At 38.2% G+C, this 24334-nt stretch overlaps 2 protein-coding genes, 1 long non-coding RNA gene and 1 other non-coding gene across 6 annotated transcripts in view; 1 reads left to right on the forward strand and 3 right to left on the reverse strand.

The window, feature by feature from the left end:
- LOC139943798 (uncharacterized) overlaps positions 1-9782 on the reverse strand; it is a 79746-nt gene extending 69964 nt beyond the window's left edge. Inside the window, exon 1 of one of the 2 annotated variants that reach the window (XM_071940614.1) lies at positions 9677-9782. The gene's annotated coding sequence lies outside the window, so the exon portion shown is untranslated. The remainder of the gene's footprint in view (positions 1-9676) is intronic. The other variant, XM_071940615.1, reaches the window with a different exon arrangement.
- LOC139944047 (uncharacterized) lies at positions 1165-6501 on the forward strand. Its single transcript, XR_011786911.1, has 4 exons — positions 1165-1301; positions 1599-1689; positions 1834-1926; positions 3158-6501. It is a non-coding gene; the product is annotated as an uncharacterized lncRNA (long non-coding RNA).
- A 1274-nt stretch (positions 9783-11056) lies between the features above and the next one.
- Positions 11057-11128, reverse strand: Trnaq-uug (transfer RNA glutamine (anticodon UUG)). Its single transcript has one exon. It is a non-coding gene; the product is annotated as a tRNA-Gln (tRNA).
- Positions 11129-11448: 320 nt separating this feature from the next.
- LOC139944600 (uncharacterized) lies at positions 11449-24219 on the reverse strand. Of its 2 annotated transcripts, none has more exons than XM_071941654.1 (2): positions 23950-24219; positions 11449-14416 (listed from the first exon to the last, which is right to left on the reverse strand). In XM_071941654.1, exon 2 carries the CDS (start codon positions 14343-14345, stop codon positions 13371-13373), a length of 975 nt encoding a protein of 324 aa, XP_071797755.1. In that variant the 5' UTR covers positions 14346-14416; positions 23950-24219; the 3' UTR covers positions 11449-13370. The 2 variants fall into 2 exon arrangements, with proteins under 2 accessions (XP_071797755.1, XP_071797756.1); XM_071941655.1 differs by lacking the exon at positions 23950-24219 and adding an exon at positions 19843-19979.
- Between the last annotated feature and the right edge of the window lie 115 nt (positions 24220-24334).

Raw genomic sequence — 24334 nt, forward strand, 5'->3', positions numbered from 1 at the left:
AAAAGGTCATAGAAAAATATTTTGAATAAAATGAAGACAACTGTTGGCTAAAGAGTCATACACAGAGTTTCACAGAACACTTGTAGTCACTGCAGATGTTTCTTCCACGTATGGCCTCACTGGGAAACCATACATTCTCGTTTGCCTTGAAGACAGGAAAAACTCAAAACAAATGGGACCAGTTGAAGTCATCGAAGATCGGTGTGTGGTGTAAAAATGTTAGTGTCCATCAAGCATCAATATATGTTTGTATACTCTATATCCCAAATAAAGATAATTAGGGCATCGGTTGATATTTGGCATCATTATTTTTTTGCCAATTCAAAGAAAAAGCCATAATACCGTGGAAACTGGTAAGAGGATACAAATAAATACATATCCATTTATAGCTTAAAAAGAGGGGAAAGGGATTAAGGGAGGGATCCAGAAAAAAAGGAAAATTAACATTTATATTAAAAGAAACTACACATATACATATGTATAGTTTTTAAAAAAACTGTTATTTCTTTTGACCCACCCACCCACAAATTTAAAAAAAATAAAAATTGACTATTCTGAATGGGCCTTTAGCCCCTAATCTGATTGAACAGAGTACATTGTACTTGTTAATCTTCTTAGAAATGTTAAACATCTCAAAACAAGCCATAATAATGAACCAGCATACATGTAAGGTCAACAGTTGACCTTGTAATCTAGTTTTCTTTTAAAGTAGATCAAGATTAAATTATGACAAAAGTACCTGACAGTCTGCCAAAAGGCCCCTAGAAGTAATTTTTGTTTATCCAAATTTTAAAAATTAACCAAGGAATCATACGGGGAAAGTCCCCCCAAACGTCCCCCACCAAAAAAAGTAAGTTTTGTTTATCAAAATTTTAAAATTAACCAAGCATCTTCTTCTACTTTATTTTGTTTTCGTGTTTTTTTTTTTTTGTTTTTTTTTTTTTGGGGGGGGGGGATGAGAAAGTGTGAACACCATAAAATTAAATATTGACATTAATATTTGATTTTAGTTCTAGATCAAAGTTTTGATAAAAATACAGTTCATCAATTGTGTTCGATCAGATGACAAGTATAAAGCATCATCTTCTTCATTTAAAATGTATTTATTTTTTGAGAAACTATATTTTTTTGTTGACCAGACTTTTTAAACTTTGGTATCTAGGGTAACAAACAAACATTAAACCCCGCCCTGATTTTCGTTACGCATCCAGTTGCCAACGTTAATGCAGTTTTGTTCACAACACTCAAATTTCTTTTGCGCAAAGTGACAAATATACAAGTTCCGACTAGCAAAAGCAAAGGTGAGTTATATGAGTTATTGATCTAACCTGTACTTCTTTGTAATAAGTCTGAATCTTGAGACACAAGAGGTAACTTTGATTCAGTTTCTAACCATTATGTTTTCATATGCAAGAAGTTGAATGCGCCTCAGTCAACATCAACATTGAATGTGCTGCCGGGTTTTTAAGTACAACTTTCAAAACAAATTCTGTTGGTCAAAAACTGTTCAAAACCTAGGACATCCAGAATGACCTGTCAACAAATGCCCCCTCAAACAGAACCAGACAGCATTAAATTCTGAGTTGTCAATTTGATAGTTTTGTCCACAGGCTCAAACTTCGTCTGCGACGACGCACTGTATGCACAAGTTGTGACCAGCAAAGACAAAAAGAGTTTTTAAAGTAAAAGGTAAAACATTTTATGCTCAGTTGTTTAAATTGTAAATACTAGTCAATGGATTATTATAAAGATATGTTTGTTTGCTGTTCAGATGCAAAATTCAAGTCAAAAAGTAGACTTCCTACTCAGTCATTTTAATTAATTTTACCACAGGTCTGAGGCAATACAACATCAATGGCATCAAAGAACCAAGTCCATCCTACAGGAGACCGATCCGAAAACCAATATGTGTCTAATGTGGTGGTTGTGAGTATACAATCAATTTATAAAGGGCTCGAATTTTACTCTTGACCACTAGCCTGAGGACAGCTGTTTCAGTGTCGGGCCAATAAACACAAAAGAGGAAATTTCTGGCGGTTTTAAGCCGTGTTCCCATTTAAATTTTGTGTAAGTAAAGTATCCCGACTGTAGAATGGCAAAATTAAATCCAATAGGGGCACAAGGTAAACTGCCCTCCCTGATAACTTACCGTGACATAAATCTAACAGCCTAAAAAGAGGTCTCAGAAGACTTCTGCACAGCCACAGTAACTTAAAGTCACTAGACACTATTGGTAACTGTCAAAGACCAATCTTCTCACTAGGTGTATCTCAACATGCATAAAATAACAAACCTGTGAAAATTTGAGCTCAATCGGTCATCAAAGTTGCGAGATAATAATGAAAGAAAAAACACCCTCTTCACATGAAGTTGTGTGCTTTCAGATGCTTGATTTTGAGACCTCAAATTCTAAATCTGAGGTCTCGAAATCAAATTCAAAATTACTTCTTTCTCGAAAAGTACTCCACTTCAGAGGGAGCCGTTTCTCACAATGTTTTATACTATCAACCTCTCCCCATTACTTGTTACCTAGTAAGCTTTATATTATTGCTAAAAATTATTTTGAGTAATTACCAATAGTGTCCACTGCCTTAAACAGGGCCGCTTAAAGTCCAGTTGGAACAGCTGCGCACTGTAAACCTACCGCAACTATGCTGCAAAATTCTAGATGCAAACGTCGCGGAACTTAAGTCCATGTGGGAATGCATGGTAGAATTACACTGAAGCCAGTCACGATAACATTCTGCGTGGCAGCGGATGAAAAAGTCCAATGGAAATACGGCATTGGTCTCAAAAGAATGATGTTGGAACGCTGAGTTTGAGTCTCACAATATCTTTCAATCACCCATAAACCAGAAGAGATGAACTGTTTGTGTTTATTGGAATAACAATAAAATTAATTCTACTCCCTTCTTATTTTGATTCTGGTCTTTTAAATAAAATCCCGGTCCAGTAAAGATTTTGAGGTCTAAAAGGATTTCCCCCCCCCCATATTCGATCCCTGAAATGATTAAGGGGGAGGGGGAGCAGATCTGCCACAAATTTCTTTGATTAAAGATTTTTTATTTTGTTTAATTTTCTTGCTTTTAATTTCCCACTTTTCCAGCCTCATATGACACAGCTTCTTTTTATAAATTCCCTTTCCTGTCATATCCAGATAACCAGACCTCCTGAAAGCGGCAACAACACGGCACAAACCAACCAAAACGAATGTACCGACAAGGTTGTTGATTGGTTAGAGTGTTGTAGTCTATGTTGTTTGGTGACTTTACAAATCACAAAATGTATCAGCACGACCTACGAGGTACTCGCCCCTTGCTGCTGCAAATGCGAATGAGAATATTTATTGGAAATCGATGGCAATACTCTCATGTCAGTCATCACTCTTTTATTCCCAATCAAAAACATCCTTTTTGTAAAAAGTGTAATTTTTGGGAAAAAAAAGAAAATTTGTAAGTTCGTGTAGCACTCATATTACTAATTAATTGTACATTGAGTACGGGTATTGATTGCATTTATGCATAAAATAGCAGCTGCGCACGCTTGTACATCACATATTTGAAGGGTCTGGGTATTTTTTGTAGGACAAAAAACACAATGTTCACAGATTTACATTAAACTTACAAAGTTTGAGGATAATGAGTGGTGCTGTAGTTTTTGAGAAACGTGAGACGAAAATTATTTGAGCATGTAAAAACATATTTTCAAGACATTGTTTTACTCATTTCTCAAAAACTGCAGCACCTCAGCAACTAGTATTTTAAAATTCGCTTTCTACAATCATTATCTTCAACCGGTGTAGGTTTAATGTAAATCTGTGGACATGGTGTTTTATGTTACAAAAAGTACCCAAATCCTTTAAACAGCTACCTGAGCGGAATTTGTTTAACGGAAATGGTATTTCAACTTGTTTATAATGCACTAGTTCACCATTTTAATGTAATTTTGATATGTGTACGCTTCTGAATTTTTCGTAATTATCGATTAAAAAATCAGGCTCCAACCTAAAGGTTTTGAAAAACTAAAAACACTTCTGCAGTTGATGGCACGCGTCAAAGGACAATGCCGCTGACGTTATTTGTGGGAGTTTGCTTTTTTATACTTCCACGCTACAACAAAGCGGCTTTAGAAATTGGAGCTCCCAACTACAACGTTTTGAGAGTGATTACATAACGGAGCTGTTCGCAAATCTCTCAGAAAAGCGCTGTATAAGGGTATTCGAAATGACTGTTTTTTACACAATTAAAATTTATTTATAATCATATGACTCGATTAACTTATTCATTGAAAACATTTTAAATGAAATTCAGCAAAGTTCACGACTTGACATTTTTGGTTCAAGCAGGTCTTTAAACATCCCTTACCGTGTTTATTTTGCTTTTAGTTTTAAAAACACGGTCAACGTTTTAGCCTTGGGCCAGTTACATTAAATCACGACCATACAAACTAAGCTTAGTACAAGCCCATTGTAGCACTTCATTGTACAGTATCTTTGTGAAAAAAAGTTGACAATGAATCTCATTCAGCTTTGTTTAGTACCGTAGTAGCCTGACAACTTGATAAATGAGACAGATCTTCTCTAAAAGACACTGGACACTATTGATAACTGTCAAAGACCAGTCTTCTCACTTGGCATGCTTGGTTTATCTCAACATATGCATAAAATAATAAACCTGTGAGAATTTGAACTCAATTGGTTGTCGAAGTTGCGAGATAATAATGGATGAAAAAACACCCTTGTCCTACGAAGTTCTGTGCTTTCAGATGCTTGATTTCGGGACCTCAAAATCTAATTCTGAGGTCTCGAAATCAAATTTGTGGAAAATTACTTCTTTCTCGAAAACTACGTTACTTCAGAATGAGCCGTTTCTCAAAACGTTTTATACTATCAACAGCTCTCAATTGCTTGTTACCAAGTAAGTTTTTATGCTAACAATTTTTTTTTAGTAATTACCAAGAGTGTCCACTGCCTTTAATGTTATACTATTTTTTATTTTTTTATCTTTTATTTTATTTTAAGCTTGTATTGTATTTGTTTTACTAAATAAAACTAAGTTCATTTAAGGCACAGTTTGCTTATGATTACTGACAAGAACCAGTATCCTCATTTGATGTGCCCCAGCAAATGTACGCAAAAAATAACAAACTGAACATTAGGGGTCAAGTGATCATCAAAGTTGCAAAGAAAATCGCGAAAGAAGAAACAAAACACCCTTGTTGCATGGCATTGTTTGCACTCTAAGGTGTAACTTTTTGTTGTCAAGAACATCTCTTTCTTTAGGACTTTCTTTAGAACTACATTACCTTCAAAGGATGTCACTAATACCAATATTAAAACATCAACAACTCTTCAGTACTCTTTACCAAGCAAGTGTTTATGGTCATTCATTTTTTGAGTAATAACCAAAGGTATAACCTCCCTCCAAGTTTCGCCTCTTACATTGCAGGCCAACATGAGACACTAAAAGTAAATAAGCTGAATAAAAGTATCATTCTCAATTTAGTCAATCTTCGGCCAACCTGCCTCCAGAGTGCTAAAATGAGTTAAGTGAGCACGCTGGTATAATATTTGCTATAAGGCCCAACACTCCCCCAAAATGTATAAACACTGTCCCATGCAGCCCTTTACCTCAACCACTTCCTTTATAGAGGCTGCCTCCTTTTAATTAAAGAGTACAGTTTTAGAAATAAACATTACAATCCTATAAAAGAAAGGAGATATTTGGGAGTTGATTCACTCATGAATCATATTCTACTGCCCTCTAATGACAAGTGAAATTTTTGGTCTTGCAAATGCAAGACCTCTTGTTTCACAACAAATTGGTGTGCTTTCACTTTCAGAATCAGATGCCTAATGATAAAAGAATCCAGGCCTGAGTCAAGTGAAGTCTTAAATGATTATAATAAATGAGTGAAAATTACCTCTTTCTCAAAGTCAAAGATGATAGCGGAACGAACCTCATAGTCATATGATGTTAGTTCCACACTAGTCTACGTGAGGAGTAGCAGATAATATGGTGAGCAGAGAGATCCGGTTTTACTTATTTAGGAAAAGTTTCCATATGGCGCCACCACTTTTTCACTCGATATGAAATAATATAGTATCTTCTTTACTTCAATGAGATATCCATTTTTGTAAAAATGAGTGAAAAGGTGGTGGCGCCATACGGAAAGTTATCCCTTATTTCGTCCATTGAATTGAGTTGGTACAGGTCCACTCCACGACTATATATCCACCGAAATTCATATCCACACATCCAAGGCTGCGTGGATGCAATCAGAGTTAAGGTTTGGGTTAGGGTTAGGGTTAGCCCCACTTGTGTGGCCAAGGCTAGCTGAATCCTTAGCCACACGTCCATACCATTTCCTCATGCAGCTAAAGAAATAACCAAAAATTCTTGCGCCTCCCCTACGAGCCACTCGACAGTATAAACCGGCTGAATGTGTTCACCTAACTCTTAGCTTGCTTTGTGTGTATTGAAAAGTGAAACAAATAAAATTTTAAAAAGACATTTTTAACGATAACTTTGCTACCTTTCTCCGACTCTAATTTCCTCGATTCGTACATGGCGCAGCCATCTTGGAATATGCCAATCAGCATGACGTCATCGGCCGGCCGAGCTGTGGGCAGGGGTTGCACTAAATACTGACAACTCACGACCCCTCACGACCCCTAACGACAACAATTTTTAAATGCACTTTAACAGAACATTTGCACATAAGTCAACCGTTTAATATATGCACAAGAGTCCTATGCATCTAAACCACTTTCAAACTGATGAAAAATGTTTATTTTATTTTAGTTCGAGACCTCAAATTCTAAACTTGAGGTTTCGAAATCAAATTCGTGGAAAATTACTTCTTTCTCAAAAACTACGTTACTTCAGAGGGAGCCGTTTCTCAGATTGTTTTATACTATCAACCTCTCCCCATTTATACTTGTTACCAAGTAAGGTTTTATGCTAATAATTATTTTGAGTAATTACCAATAGTGTCCACTGCCTTTAACGGTTGACTTCTGTTCAAATGTTCTATTAAAGTGCATTTACAAATTGTTGTCGTGAGTTGTCGTGAGGTCGTGAGTTGTCGTGAGTTCCCAGACGCGTGTCCATATGTTTGTACACGCATCTGGGAACTACAAAGAATAGTTCCCAGACGCGTGTCCATATGTTTGTACACAAAGTGCGGATTGGGAACTATTCTTCGTAGTTCCCAGACGCGTGTCCATATGTTTGTACACAAAGTGCGGATTGGGTATCTTTTCTTTCCAGGACGAACGTGTGCAGATAATTCTACACATTTGTCCTGGGAAATAAATATGCGCACGGTCGGGGACAATCGGCATATCGGCATTTAGCGGTAAAAGAGCGGTAATTTTCACTCAAAATTCATTTGATATTTACTCGAAACCTGTGATACCTATTTGAACAACTCCAAGTGTAGGGCTATCTGCTCCTTCTGAAGCATTAGATCGGTAAGTTTTATGATGCAGATCGTTGCAGATGGTTTTTCAAAAAAAGCGAAAGATTTTGATATCAGTGGTGGATTGGACCGTCAGTGCAGTGGCACTGACTGACAACCAGGGCTAGGGGCTAATTTAGCCCTGGTAGGACGTCAGTTAGTGCCACTGCACTGACGTCCTGGGTATAAAGGTTCTTTACAATGCCAACACAAGTTTGACTACAATTTTCTTTATTTTTTACCTGATTTGAGAAGCTGAAATTCCGTTCATATATCCATAGTGTCCCTTACTATATTCTCAACGAGTTCACAGCTAACAAATATATCCATGGAAGAAATTATATCCGAAAATATGTCGAAGTTCTGCACTGGCGATGTTGATCATCGTGTACCACTTGATAGTGTGAGCCCAAGTGCGCTTGGCTTTGAGTACAGTGCATTATCTTGCCGCTATTCACTGTCAAAACAGGGTAGGTGCCGTTAACTCGCCTTCAACTCCTCCAATATACATTTTAAAATCCAGGAGGCATAAAATATTCCAGCTCAAATAGAATTTTCATAAATTTCCGGTTGAATTTTGGTTACAAATATCAAGTTTTTTTTTCTTGTAAAAAAAAAAAAAATTCTAAGCGTGCAGCAAAATCGTATGCCGCCGTCTTGCTTTTTCACAGTGCTTCTTGTATGTGCGGACAACAGATGTGCGCTTTCCTGTGCGCGTATATTTTCTTTCTTGGGACGGTTAACATGCGCTAATTTATGGTAAAAAGTGGCCTCATTTGTCCTAGGAAAAAAAACGCTTCCGGCTCATGAAGTCTTAGCACAAGACGTCAATGCTCGGTATCGCATAGATTTGGCTGCAAATAGTAGGCCGCCAGTGATCAGTGCAAGAAATTGTTTAAACGGAAGTTAGTACACGACGTGGGATCGGGACACGCTAATTTCAATTTTATTTTCACAAAATATTAACACCAAAGGAGAAAATTCAACAATTTTAAATAATGTGATCTTTTGAGTTCCAACTACAACTTTACAAGGAACATGTGAGTAAAAGTTCAGACTCCCGAGTTAGGTAGAAATATTTGTAACAGATTTGTGAAAATTTTTCGCAATGGTACGGGACCTTTATATACCCAGGGGTGGATTTCACAAAGATAGTCCTAACTTTCTTAGGACTAGTCCTAGGCAATGCTTAGAGATAGGACCAGTCCTAAGTTAGGATGAGTTACTGGTCCTAACTTAGGACCAGTCCTATCTCTTAGCATTGCCTAGGACTAGTCCTAAGTTAGGACTACCTTTGAGAAATCCACCCCTGGACTCCGTCGCGTTGCCTGCATGCAACGGACGGAGGAGTCCAACCTGGGCTAGGGGTAGACCCAGTAACTGGGGCGCTGTACTCCTTTTCAACAATTTTTGACTTTATCTGTCGTACTAGCGCCCCAGGGAATGGCACAGAATTTTAACGAATACCCAGTTTTTCGCGACACCCAGCCACAAAAAATGCCTCAAAATGACAAAAAGACCAAACAAACTAGCTCAAAAATCGCCTACTCTATTCTCGATACGTCTAGGATGTAACATCAGGCATTTAATCACCCCCTTTCTGATAATTTTCCAACAACCCGGTACCGTGTAAGTTACGTTGACCATGATTGAACGCACGTGGGCACTCGCTAGCTGCAGCGCCTGTACCCATCCCCGTGTACAATGTATAGCATTTGCTGCAACGCCTGTAACAAGTGTAGCATTAAACAGCCGTTGATGGACATCCACCCACAACGCGACGCCATGTTTCGTTACCATACACATCCGAAAATCGCAGACTTGTCAATCGCTCCACGATGCGGAGTTAAAAATCATCGATTTGGAGTTTAAAAAATGATTGTGAGTACAATTAAATGCCTGATGTTACATCCTAGACGTATCGAGAATAGAGTAGGCGATTTTTGAGCTAGTTTGTTTGGTCTTTTTGTCATTTTGAGGCATTTTTTGTGGCTGGGTGTCGCGAAAAACTGGGTATTCGTTAAAATTCTGTGCCATTCCCTGGGGCGCTAGTACGACAGATAAAGTCAAAAATTGTTGAAAAGGAGTACAGCGCCCCAGTTACTGGGTCTAGGCTAGGGGCTAATTTATCCCCAGCACATTGAGAGACAACAAAGAATCCAAAACCTGCTACTAAAATACTCCCAAATATTCATTGAGCGATTAACAAGATTACCTTATTATTTGAGTGCTTTCTTGGCTCTCAGTGGACCTGGAACAGCAGGTTTTGACGGCCGATGTGGCATTACCGAGCTGAGACCATGGGCGCCGCCATGTTGAAGTATCCCATCATGCACTGCTGATATATATTTGTCACTAGAGGGCGATATATAAGATAAGTGGTATTTTTTTTTTTTTGCAACATAATTTTTTGGGAAAAAAGAAAGGCATAAATAAAAAACAAAAACAGATCCGAGTATTCGATCAATCATTGTGTTGATTTTGTCAAAAACAAATCAACTAATAATGGTTGGCAGACTGCACCATCCCAGTATGGCCTTTTATTTGGGTCACGTCAACAGTTAACTAAGGTTTCAGTGCCATACATCTCCATCGGTGATGCTCGGATAGCTCCCTCGCTGAAAGCTCGGAACTTAGGGGTTATTTTTGATTCATCGATGACACTTCAGCCACACATCAACAACATTGTTCGTTTATCATCATATCACATCAGGAATATAGGTAAGATTCGAAAGTACTTGGACAAAAGTGCCACTGAAAAGGTCATTCACACATTTGTTACTTCTCGTCTTGACAACGGCAATGCTCTTCTCTACAGTCTTCCTAACAACCAGATTTCTCGACTTCAACGGCTCCAAAATACTGCTGCCCGCATTGTGACACTGTCTAGAAAATCCTGTTCTATCACCCCCATTCTGAAACAACTACACTGGCTCCCTATCTCTCAACGAATCATCTTCAAGCTGATGCTCATTGTCCACAAAGCTCTAAATGGCAAGGCTCCCCACTATATTTCTGAACTGCTTCAAGTTTACACTCCATCAAGGAATCTTCGATCAAGTTCCATGCTTCTCCTCATTGAACCCAAGTCTCGACACTCATGGGGTGACAGGTCTTTTTCTGTAGCAGCACCACGCATCTGGAACTCTCTACCACTTAATCTTCGATCTTGTCTTTGTACCGCAAAATTCAAGTCTCTTCTCAAAACTTATCTTATGTCACAGGTTTTCAATGACTAATTTTGTTGTGTCTGTTTTTCTTTGTGTTGTGTTTTTGTTTTGTTTTGTTTTGGTTTACTGCGCCTTGAACACCCAGCAGGGTGGATATGTGCGCATTACAAGTCTTATTATTATTATTTATTATTAAATTTGTGAAAAAAAGGATCACCTACTCAAGACTCGAGGCAGAAAATGTTGAAATTGTGAAAACCTCCTTGCTCAATGGTTGAAACATCTGTCGATTGAGTGTTTTACTAACATGCAGCCGTCCATTTGTTTCTCAACAATGTCTATTATTATGATCCTGAGCGACAAAGTGGTTTGTTTGTTTGAAGTAGGGCCCTACATGATATATTCGTCTTGGAATGGACAAAATAAGGTCCCGCCGAGATTTGAACTCGGATCGCTGGATTCAAAGTCCAAAGTGCTAACCGTTACACCACGGGGCCTCTACATTATCCCTTGTAAATGGTATCAAATTGAACGAGGGGTGATTTGCCATGAATAAAATGATGATGAATTTTTTGTGTATCAAGAGATTTGATACATAGTAGTCTATAGCCTACCAGTAAAAACTTATGATTTTGTAGTAAATTCCTATGGGGAGTCAATTAATTGGCATTTCACATAGTACAAACTATGGCTGCATTTAAAGATGCCATTATAAATTCTTGCAAGAAAGAAGATCCCGCAGAGATTTGAACTCAAAGACATTTTATTTGAATACAAACGAAACAGAAAACTTGTTTTCGTTAAATAAAATTGTGGCTTTATTGGTGAAAAGCATCAAATAAAGTGAATTTGACTAAACAATAGCAAACTTAAAACGCTAGCGGCAAGCTTCTCTTTTCAACGCAAGCACCAATTATTGTGTAGACCCTGTGTCGACCCCGCGGTGCGCATATGCAAGTGAACCCCTGACAAGAGCTAATCGAACGATCACTCACCCTCTCGTGGTGACGTCATGCACCTCGGGACAGCCCCACCTGACCCGTTCCACAAGCAGGGCACTGGGGGCTGACCCGGGCGAGCCCCTGGAATGACGTCAAAGCTAATCGAACGCACCCCATGTTAACACAAAATCTTGCTGAATACATAGCAACAAAAAGGAATAAGCAGGTTTTATACGTAATTATACACTTTTGGGTGTCAAAATGTACAACCCGTGACTGGTATCCACAGTTATAGTGACTGGTATCTGTAAAATTGGGCCCTGCGTGGAAGCGAAAGAGTAAACAACAAATAATATTATTATTCATAGCCGTTGCGGCAGGATTGCGCATAACAAACAATCTACCATAGGCATATGGACAGTTTTTGCGATGTACACTACCTTTTGAAAATGCCAATTGATCAACCTTGGTGTAAAGTCTAATCATGTCAATTACTTGATGAAAACAACAACATTTTAACAGTTTTCTTCGAGACTACATTGTATTATACAAACGATACCTTTTGATGCAAATTGTTCACTATTCAAGGTTTAAGCTGCTCAAAATAAATATTATAGAAAAGTAAATAATTTTTGGGTCATATTTTCAGGGAAAATTGAAGTGTTGCCAAAAACTGAAGAACTTTTAAGATGATATTACATAAACGGCGGATTACTCTAAGCCTATACTGTTACTTTAAACATGCGGCAAATTATTGGATATTGCCCAATACCATTACATGTACATGTAGGCCTACATGTGTTTGCACCTTATGTGACCCAACATTATTCACAGAACCTGCAAGTTCAGCTCAACATTATTATAATTTCATTGTTGCATGTCGAGGGAAAACAAAGAGAGTAAAAAAAAACCTTTTTTGGCCGAGTACTAAATAATTATGAGGATAAGTTTTAATGAGTAAGACATTTGCCTGTGTTTGTGATCAAACCATGTGCCGGGTGTATCGTGTGATTATTACTCTTAAATAATTATTTCACAATGTGTGGTGTACGTGACGTCAGACAAAATGGCTGACGTGTTGAGGCATTGCATTTTCAATAAAAAAGGATACACAAAATGTACCCTTCATTGTGTATAAACTCGTGAAAGAAAACCATCTCATAAACCGACATTATTCTGTTATCGGGCTTAGAGGGCATGGACCTAGAGGGCATTGTTGTATAACAAAACTTCGAGGCATTAATTCCTTTTCTGGAAGCAAAATGCACACTAACTTTACAAACATAATGGTCAGGAATGAACGATGCGCACGCGCATTGTCAAGTTCTGGTGAGCGGTAAGCAAGTATGTTTTAAGAAGGTAAATGCACCATCTTATTATTCATAAACACAGTTATATGACAAACGGTATAGTATACGAAAGCCTTATCGTGCCCGGAAGCATAGATTGCCAGCAAAAAGGTAATCTATAACACATATCAATAAATTGTAATAACGAATTGATAACTTATAACAAAAAATGATTATTATTAATTCATTAAAACGGATAACATGTATTTCGTAAACGAAATACTGGATTTGTTATAATGGTTTTTTAAATTTGTGATATTTGTGAAATTACTTATCGTTGACAATAATTACTACAGTGGCATGACTGGGTTTCGAAGCTGTGAGATTTAATCTCACAACACGATTATAAATAGGGTTTATTCAGAAGGCTGAAGTCAAACTTCATGTGTATTACGTAACCTTTAAAAATAATATGACAACCTTTATTTCTATCCTCGAACCTCTTAATATTAAGTTCCACTTGATGACACCGGGGTTGGTGTGGCAACAGCAGAGGGCGCTGGTGGCAGAGTCCGTAACAAACTCCTCATACTGTCCATTTTCTCCCCAGTGTATGGCTTACACAACACTTTCTCAAGTTTGTTAAACCTGCCATCATAGACAGTCCTGTATTTCAGATACTTTGGGATACTACTGGCTGACTTGGTCTCCCGTAGCTCCCCATGCTGGGCGTTCACCTTGTGAACGTCGCGACGGAGGAAAGTGGCTGGCATGCTTTGTCTCTGGGTGATAAGACCCTGGCTTCGGGTGCGTCCGCCCCCACTACTGCCACCAGACGAGCCCTGCTGCTCGATAGCCGGGAAACTGAGCGTGGTTTTCCGCCGGTCCAGCATCTTCTTCTTTGCCTGATTGAACTTCTGCTGGTTTCCGGGCTTAGATGAGACCTCTGTTTTGAAAATCTTAAAGGGATGCGAGAAGATCGGTTTCATCTCGAGCAGACCTTCTTCCTCCTCCACCGATTCACCTTTTTCATTCACAGTCGGGCAGCGTTTGCCCGTTTGCTGATCCCCGTATGTTTTGACTAGAAGGTTCTTATAGGTATCGTGACGAGTTCTCATTCTGGCGTTGTAGTTTTTCCCTTTTCCAGCTGCTACTTGAGAGGTATCAATACCGTTCAGGAGGTCCTTCATAACTCCAGTCTTAGCCTTCTGACGGTCCACAAATGCCTTCCGCTGCCAAGCTACCTGTACGATAAACTTGTATCTCTCTTTGGAGAGGTCCATCAGTCGGCCCTCCAGCATCCTCTGCTCTGTGACATTGTCTTTGAGTTGGGAACCAATGACGGTAGTCTGGTCCCCTTGCTTCTCCTCGCCATCGTCACGTGACCCGCACGGTTTAGCCCAATCGTGGATATCCTTCCAGATGTCGTCTTTGGCAGATATCCGCGCAGGCGCACTGGATGGTTTCTTCGAGTTTTGTTTCATCTTTTCCTACAAAATGAATATTAGCGCGAGCTTCACGAAGTAGTCTATACGATTAACATTCCAGGCTCCATCTGCATTTTTCAAACAAGAGAATAAAAGAAATTGTGTTAGTTACAGATTACGCGGTTTTTTTTTTAAGTTTAACATTCACGTTTATATGCCTTGTCAACAAAGCAAACATTCGTTATCAACACCCACAAACATATACACGATGTTTATCGAACAACACTTTTAATGGAAAAACTATTCTAAAACTGTGGTCAGAACGGGTTGTCGCTGTTGTTGGTTTGATGTTGTTGGTTTGATGTTGTTGTTGATGATGTCGTGTTGTTGTTTTTGTTTTGTTTTTGTGGCAGGGGATCATTTGAAGTTCATTTGTGAGCTCTACTTCAGCGACGTAGCCAAAGGGGTGCGTGGTGTAATGCATGCCCCCACGAATTGGCAGCGCCCAACAATGCAGGTACCCCACGAAAAAAAAATCGCGAAAGTGCCCTCGAGCTGCAGCGTATCCGTCCAAAATAAAAGCACGATCACAACCAATGACACACCCATTCCCGATGCCCCCCTCCCCTGCTTAAATAGACCTTTATCATGGTGCAGCCATCTTGAATTTTCCCCATTGATATCAATGTTGCCAAACCGAGGCTAGAAGTAAGAAAAATAGTCTGGTTCCTATTTGAAGAATGATTATGCATACATTCAGTGTTATTCGGTACGAAGAACATGACCAAGATGGAGGCACCATAATATAGATCTTTTCCCCCCGTTCCCCCTTCAAAAGTCCTGGAAGCCGCTGTTCCAATCAATGGATGATGTCTTGATGATTGGGGAATCAACCCCGCCCACCGCACCCCTGCGGATATACTCTAACCTTGGTAAGAACCCTTCTTGCGATTGGATCGTGCCAAGAAGTTCCTCCAAATCGAACCTCTTTTGTACCCCGTAATCTTCAACAAGGATTCTGATATGATTGCAGTCCTCAGACATCTTCACATCACAAATAACCAATCAACTATTTTAATTTCGTGTATTTTTCGTACAGTGAAGAAAAATGAGAAAACGGCAGGGGATAACAAAAGCTCATTTTGTCTGAAAACCCCAGTTCAATGTGTTTACATAAAAGAGGAGAATTGACAGAACAAGACAATATCCCAAGTCTAAGAAATCTAAATGAAAAACATAATGTGGTTCATAACTCATAATGACACAAATGAATCAGTTTGAGCTTCCTCATATACCCCACAGAGAAGACACAAACCAATCGGAAGTCGAGTTGGTATACTTGACCAGTTCATCTCTAAGATTTCATGATGTACAACTCGGGTTTTACAGCAAACCTTACTAGATTGTATCTCCACCATGCACAGTTTCAAATCCTACTCATGTACATGGTGTTATTGCAAACCTTACTAGATTGTATCTCCACCATGCACAGTTTCAAATCCTACTCATGTACATGGTGTTATTGCAAACCTTACTAGATTGTAGCTCCACCATGCACAGTTTCAAATCCTACTCATGTACATGGTGTTACTGCAAACCTTACTAGATTGTATCTCCACCATGCAAAGTTTCAAATCCTACTCATGTACATGGTGTTACTGCAAACCTTACTAGATTGTATCTCCACCATGCAAAGTTTCCAATCCTACTCATGTACATGGTGTTACTGCAAACCTTACTAGATTGTATCTCCACCATGCAAAGTTTCCAATCCTACTCATGTACATGGTGTTACTGCAAACCTTACTAGATTGTATCTCCACCATGCAGTTTCAAATCCTACTCATGTACATGGTGTTACTGCAAACCTTACTAGATTGTATCTCCACCATGCAAAGTTTCAAATCCTACTCATGTACATGGTGTTACTGTAAACCTTACTAGATTGTATCTCCACCATGCAAAGTTTCAAATCCTACTCATGTACATGGTGTTACTGCAAACCTTACTAGATTGTATCTCCACCATGCAAAGTTTCAAATCCTACTCATGTACATGGTGTTACTGCAAACCTTACTAGAATATATCTCCACCATGCAGTTTCAAATCCTACTCATGTACATTGTGTTGCAGCAAAACCTTATTAGATTGTATCTCAACGCATGCGAAGTTTCATATCCTACTCATGTACATGGTGTTAACAAAATGATCAGAAAAAATCCCAAAAGACCCCATTAATAATTTACAAAAATAATCATTGGTTGAAATTACGTCTCTCCTCTTTAGATAACAACACACGATATTATCCAACATGGCCATTTCAAGTTCCAAATTGCAATTGGATATTATTTGAGTGTGACAAATCTGTAATCCCGCGGGATATTGTCAAAAGCCCGTTCTCGCTTTTATTTCCTCATCATACATCAGAGGGTAGAATCTACAAAACATCACGTACGCATTCAGACCTCCAGCTAGGGACTGCCATACAAAAACAAACCATACATCATTAGGCCTAGGACTATTAAGTGGAACTTCGAGTTCTATTTTATTATGACACAGCGTTGACAAGAAAGCCGGTTGTATATATTTGCAGGAAGATTTGTTCAAACCACAAAGATTTCAATGTCGTGCGAGGGAATGGCATATAAAAAGAATCATTATAAGGCATTTTTTTGACAAACCAAATGAAAGTTCGAGTTTTACTTATTACGACAGAAACATGTCGAGAAAGTATTTACTTTGCATGAAGATTTGTTCTAACACACATATTTCAAAGTCCGTCGCGAATGCGTGTCATTCAGACCACGGAGGAAGGAAACGTGCCAGGGAATGGCATATAAAAACAAATCAGACATTATAAGGCAATTTTTTGACAAACCAAAAGAAAGTTCGAGTTCTACTTATTATGACAGAGACATGTCCAGAAAGTTTACACTTTGCATGAAGATTTATTCAAACCGCACAAAGATTTCAAAAATCAGTTGGCAATTAGGTCATTCAGACCAAGGATGAAGGAAAGGCGTGGGGAAATACCATATAAAAGAAATCAGACATTATTAGGTCTATAGGGCAAACCAAATGAAAGTTTGAGTTTGAAAAATTGATGTCAAGAAAATATTTTGCAGGAAGATTTGATCAAACCGCACAAAGATTTTACAAGAAAAAGCGCGAGGGAATAATGTATGAACACAAATCAGACATTTTCAGGCCTATTTTTTACAAAAAGTTCGAGTTTGATGTCAAGAAAGTACATAATATTTTCACTGTATTTTCTGGAGAGGGTAAACTCCATTTAAAAGTGTTGATGTCCATCAACAATGAAACTATCCTGAACGAGCGTCCATTTTGGAAAAGGACCCCATGAGTCAATTTGGGGCCCAAGTATAAAACGAAATTTGTACCCTGGCCACCTTATGTGATCATTATGTTTAATAATCTTTAAAAGCAACGGCCTGCGCCATGACCAAAGAAAATCATGTTTGGTTTACGGAAAAGACACTTTTTATAAAATCACAAGATGGGATATTCTTTCAAACTGCACAAGATGTCAAAATCAATCGGGAAAATGTAGTTTCTCGAGAGGATAGCCTTCGCCCATAAAAAATGAAAATGTCGTGAACCATACACAGGCCAGATTCCATTTTGGAAAAGGACACATACTTGTGAGTCCCGTTAGATATACCAATTAGGGGCCAAGTATAAAACGAAATACCCCAGGTTGAAAGTCAACAACCCCCGGGCACAGTATTGGATAATTGATCAACAATCTCTGAACAACAACGACCTTCGCAAAAACCATAGAAAACTTTCCAGAAAAAGTTATAGTTTATAAAGTATTCACAAAATAAAAGCTTAGTACACACGTTTGCGCCACAGTGTGATGCACCCGGTACGTTTTTAACCAACTGCTGTTCTGTGCTCCATTGTATAAGAACAAAACACAAAAACTTGATTGTATCCATGAGAGATATTGATTCAAAAGATGTCGACAATAAATCATATTGAAGCCCACAAAAGAGTCACTATCACCAAAACATAATTACCAAGGCAACTCTCAAGTACATCGATATGTCCTGACAAAGTAAAGGTCATCGGGAATATTTACACAGGTTTTGTCAAGCGGGGCTTCTGTGGACATTTGAGCCAATCATTTTGAGATGTTGGACTGTGGATCGAATAAACAAAAATGGCAACTGATAAGTGAAAAAGAAAAGCATGCATCTCGAGTGCCAACGTCGAGAGCTGTGTTATTATCCGTTGTCATTGAAACCAGTCTAGCCGAACGTTGTTTGGTCACAAAATGTTTTCAGAAGGAATAGTGCACAATATTTTTTCTTCTAAATAAAACACTTGAGCCTGTATTTTATCGGACGACATAAACACATGTAGCAAGAAATATGAGTGTGTTTCGTCAGTTCGATTTTGGAAGATGATGACAGAATGCCATGTTTCGAAATCGTGTTTGTATCGTCTCCTCAATGAGGTATCACAACAGCAACAGTATTTTGAGTCAACAAAATATTATAAAAACCTATACAAGTTAAAATCATTAGGCCTAATGGACATTCTAACTAACGGTGGGTTCGATGTAAGTATAGGCTGGTATAATTTGTCCGAATTTCATGGTAAATAAAAACCCTACTTCTGCATATCGAGACATTCGGGACAAAGCACAAGCTGATCATATTTTACAAGAACAAAACCCAACTCAAAATTAATTGATCACTTCTGCCGAAAATGGAAGAGGCTAAGACATGGAATGTCTCCCATTTAGAGCTCGGTGCATACAATAACAACAACTCGGCAACAAAATAGTTTCCCTTTTTCAGGGACAATGCCATAAATCCATCACATACACTTAATTAAACTCTTGAGAAAATTACCCCTTGCTTAGACATCACTTATCTACGTTTCTTGCCAGGTATGTCAAGGATTTGGTGTTATTGCTTTGAAATTATTACCGCGAGCCCCAATAATTGTTGGTGTCTCTGAAAAAGAAAAACGACTTCTTGTTTTTTTTTATAAGGATCTTTTATGCTAAGTTATTGATGCACGTCATACTTGCATTGTCAAGGAAATTCCACTGGCCTCTTTCTGGTCGGCAGTAAATAATAGTGGAGACTGAAACATTAGGGTCATATCACACCAGGCAATTTACAGGCTTCAGTTCCATCACAGAATAGAATCCATTCACATTTGAATGTTCACATATATTGTAATTGGGGATCGTAAGAGATTGTTTGAAAAAAATATTCGTGTGCTATCAGAGTGGTCCCTGTGGAGTGCACTGCAGTTGGTTGCCTCCAAGTTATCTGAAAAAGTTGCCTCATGTGACAAGGGCCTTACGATGAACATTATTGCCAGCGTCAACAATACACCTTCGAGACAGACTCTGCTAGGGTCGAAACGCCAAGCCGTTAACTATTTTCTTGCAACATGGGAGACAGGAAATTAAGGTCTATCTTCATTCCTCTACGAAGCTACAAACTCGGGCAATTTCTTCCACCGCTAAAAGATTGATCAGCAAACCGACTTGAAATTTAACATTACTCACATTTTCTTCAGCAGTCTTTCGCTGTATATCTGTCAGTGTTTGGTGAATTCCGGCTGCTCTAATTAATAATCTAGAGTTTCCAACTCGTTTATAACAGTAGACTCAGATCAAAGTGATCTCTCCCCCTCGTATTGCGCTTATGGTATCACAACAGAACAGGGGGTCCGTAGTGGCATTCGATGTCAACCACGGGGCACGAGGTCATAAGCTAATGCCGTGCTGTGGCGAGCCCTACTGTAGCTTGAGTGCCGCATGTACACGCCCCCGTTACCCCGTAATGTTTTGTGTTCCCATGGTAACTTTTTGCTGTTAGCAAACTGAGAAATCTGATCCATATGGCTGATGTATGTATTAGACCATATTAGACGCAGAGTTTTCATATCAGTTGTCCAAAATGAAAGTACAATCACACGAGAGTGAAGTTTATACTTCTTGTCCATGGATTTGTCGGTGTTTAAAAAAAAGGTTTTGCTGATTTGGCAAAGGCAAACTAACAAGGACCTAAAAAAGTACAATGGCCTTAAACCTTTTCCATGCAGTCTTCAACTATGATGTTTCCCAAATGAAAATATGTATTCAATATACGAATCATGAAGGAGAGATGGTGTTTCCTCCTTCGCAGCCTCGATTTTATTGTCACTCTGTGATGTGGGAAAAAGTCAATATGGCGGCCTCAAATGGAGGTATACTTGAAAAGACCTTGCATCTTGTACAGAAAGTCATTTGTGTAGTGCCTTCAAGGAGTCTCATTCCTTTCTCCATGTTTTATCAAGAATTACTTAGCGAATTGATTGACATGAGTTTGGAAAAGAAGTCCTTGCCAGGCAATTACGTTGGACTGTTGGAAAGGCATCTTCAGGCCCGAAGGCAAGACAGAGAAAGGGGTACAGAGAAAAGGCATCGTTAAGACCGCGGGCAACGGAGAGAAGTAAACATCATCAAGACACAAACGTTTCTCGTATTGTCGTCAATGCCACATAGCGAACAGAGCAAGTAAAGGTTCATTTGGACTGAGGATAACTATAATTCACTTTGAAAAAGATTCGTGGAAGTTGTTTGATTACAATTACGTATACTGGTGAAGAAGACAATGTATGTCAAACTTTATCTGTAAAGGAAGACATGTTGTTGTCTTAAAACAAGCATCAGATGGATCACAACATGTAACGCTGTCGTGTGATGTGGAAAACGCAATGCTACATTTAGAAGTAGGCTACATGTAGTTATATCGTTTGTCAGCAGTAAAGTAAAAGATACAGAGCATGCTGTTTTCTCTTCCTTGTTTACAAGCAAAATTCTCAAAGAAAAAATAATGTTCCTGCGTTGATCGAATTGAAATTATGCCAGATTAGTTTATCCAGACTCGAATCACCCTTCGTGCTCCAATATTAAATAAACAAACAAAACAAAAAATCCCGAAAAACTAATAAATAGTCAAAGTTAAAGGTAGGCCCTAAGGGGTTATAAAGCAAACTGTACACAATTTCTAAAACAGATTTTACCAACTTGATTTTTCTCATGAAGACGAGCGAAGCACTGTTCGAAACGTCGATACCACACCGACTCTTTTTTTAAAAGCCAACACTCATACACAAGAGGATTTACACATGGCTTCACCCGCATGTTTACCATTAATAAGTTAATTCTTATATTGCCTTTTCTTAAAGCAATCACTATCTTACAAGAAGAGAATATCAACACTTTTACGTTGACTCTTCAACAACCAAAGTCTAACAATGCTACATTGAAAAAACTTACAAATTATGCAAAACAAATCAATAAATAACACGAGTTGACATTAATTCTTCAACAAGGTCGTTGCTTCCCCGACTGGGAGACATTTTGTATATCAATTGTCATCAAAAATTTAAGTAAACGGCATCAGGAAAGATTTCACACAAAGAGCATTCAGAGGTTAAAGAATTGTCGTCTATTCATTGAGTAGCTGATCGATAAACAAGTAGTAAATCAGCTTTGCGAACAGAAGCAATACAAGTTATGACCAATGTTCTCGGGCCACTATACATGTGTAGGCTACTTGCGTGATGGGATGGGGTGTAAACAGTGTCCAGACGTCTTATGGAGATTGTATTGTGTTACAGGGAGCAGGGATCAAACAAAACACTGCACCATCATTAATTATTAGTTTATAACTGGATCAAATATTAATTCGCTGGCTGGGTTGTGGGGGCGAGTGATGATATGTGTCATTGTGCATAGAAAGAAAGTGTAGTCTACAACAGTTTGAAATGTACAACTTGACTCAAAAGATGGTCTTGTGTTGTGCGTTGCGTTGGGGGAAAAAAGTAATTTATGGGACTCAATTATCTTCTATGTGAACAAGGAATTCATTTTTTTCAATCTAGCTAAACAGTTTGGGTATTGTTCTTGAGAAATAAACACGGTGGTGAGTAAGAGTTGGTAGGAGTAGGCCCTTACGAGTTTGTTTGAGTACGAGTTGTTTGGGTAGAGTTGGTATGAGTATTACGAGTTTACTCGAATTTATTGTCACACATAATCGGTATTTATAAACGGTGTAAGTTTTGTTTGGGAAAAAGGTGAAAGTAAAAATATTTTCAATCTACCGTTTGTTCATGTTTGTGTTTTACTTAATGTGAAATTATTTCCTTAAAGTTTCCTTTATAAAATAGAATACATCCTTCACTGTGGAAGAGTAATTGCTTCAATTTTTACAATAATCACACCATGCAACCAACGTGTGAACTCTTCAAAAAGGGATCACACTGAAATTTGTATGTAACAACGTAGAAAAGTGGGTTCAAGTTTTGTTGGAAATGTCATGCACGTCAGATTTATTGTAGCAACGATTATTTTAAAAGTTTTTGTTTTAAGTTTAAAAGTTTGAGAAAAAGTACCTGCCACAAACTTTTCACTAATTTTTCAAATAGGAATATCTTATTTGAATTTATAAGATACTAACCTTTCTTGCATTAATACCATAGCATAGATTGATCTTTTGGTTGATAAGTATTCGTTTGCAACAGCTAACTCTTTACCTTCTCATAAAGACAGTGGATACTATTGGTAATTGTCCAAGACTAGTCTTCACAGTTGGTGTATCTCAACATATGCATAAAATAACAAACCTGTGAAAATTTGAGCTCAATCGGTCGTCGAAGTTGCGAGATAATAATGAAAGAAAAAAACACCCTTGTCACACGAAGTTGTGTGCTTTCTGATGCTTGATTTCGAAACCTCAAATTCTAAACTTGAGGTCTCGAAATCAAATTCGTGGAAAATTACTTCTTTCTCAAAAACTATGTTACTTCAGAGCTGTTTCTCACAATGTTTTATACCTCTCCCCATTACTCGTAATCAAGAAAGGTTTTATGATGATAATTATTTTGAGTAGTTACCAATAGTGTCCACTGCCTTTAAAATCCATAAGAATGACCATGGAGGTAGAAATATGGAAAGACACAACACTGAGGGCTGCAGGATCTGATGGCCTATTTGTTGCCAATCTTGTTTTTATCTGCAGAATGCAGTTTTATAGACCTACCAATCGATGACTTATAATATTTATTTACTGCCGTCAATTTCAAACAACTGAAACACTCACCAAGATCATTGCTCAGCTGTATGATTATTATAAACATTTCTTGAAATAAATGTGAATATAAACTTACACTTTACCCTAATTTGATAAATTGTTGTTGCTTGCATTTGAGAATGGTATACCTATTGTGCTACAGGCCTATCATTGCTGTATTCGTTCCAAATCTGTATAATTTCCTTGTTCTTGTTCGTTTGCATTAAATGTTTTTTTTTCTTTTTCAATTTATAATTACTGTATGTTGTCCACCTATATTTTGATGTTTTTATCTTGTAAATGACCATGTAATTTGACCACTTCTCCCGAAGACGAGCAGAGAATACTGTTCGAAACGTCGAGACCAAACCGGCTCTTTTCAGAGCCAACACTCACCCTAAGAGATTTACACATGGTTGTACCCTCAAGTTTACTATTTATTTATAGTTTCTTCTTATTTCCCCACACCATGTAAAGCTTCAAACAACTAACTTTTCCACCTCTATTGATAAACATTATTATTATTAAATCAAACTTCTCTCTAACAAACATACCGTGATAGTTCCTGCCTCAATTTGCACATCGTAGAAAGGTCAACATTTCAGAAACAGCATTGGTTCACTGTTCGATCAAATAAAACGCTCATTCCTTGCATGGGATCCCAACAAAATATGACAACCAACTTAACACGGGCAACTACGTGTGAATACTATTTGTACACATGCTAAACAAACCAACAAAAGCAAGGCTGTAGAGGTTAGCAGTAAATGGAATGATGTCTTTTCTTTGACATGCTCCTGTAGCCTCTATGCTTACCCACCGTATCGATGATCAATGCATACCATTCACTTTTCTTTCATTTCTTAATACCATCCCCCACCAGGAGTTCAACGCATGCGCACACGGTCTAACCACGTCGTCATGACCACCTAAGTTTTC

The sequence above is a fragment of the Asterias amurensis genome, chromosome 11 (assembly GCF_032118995.1).
Source record: "Asterias amurensis chromosome 11, ASM3211899v1".
Classification (NCBI taxonomy): Eukaryota; Metazoa; Echinodermata; class Asteroidea; order Forcipulatida; family Asteriidae; genus Asterias; species Asterias amurensis.

Coding starts and splice junctions, on each gene's coding strand:
- LOC139944600 (XM_071941654.1), bottom strand. CDS start 14,345: ATGAAACAAAACTCGAAGAAACCATCCAGTGCGCCTGCGCGGATATCT.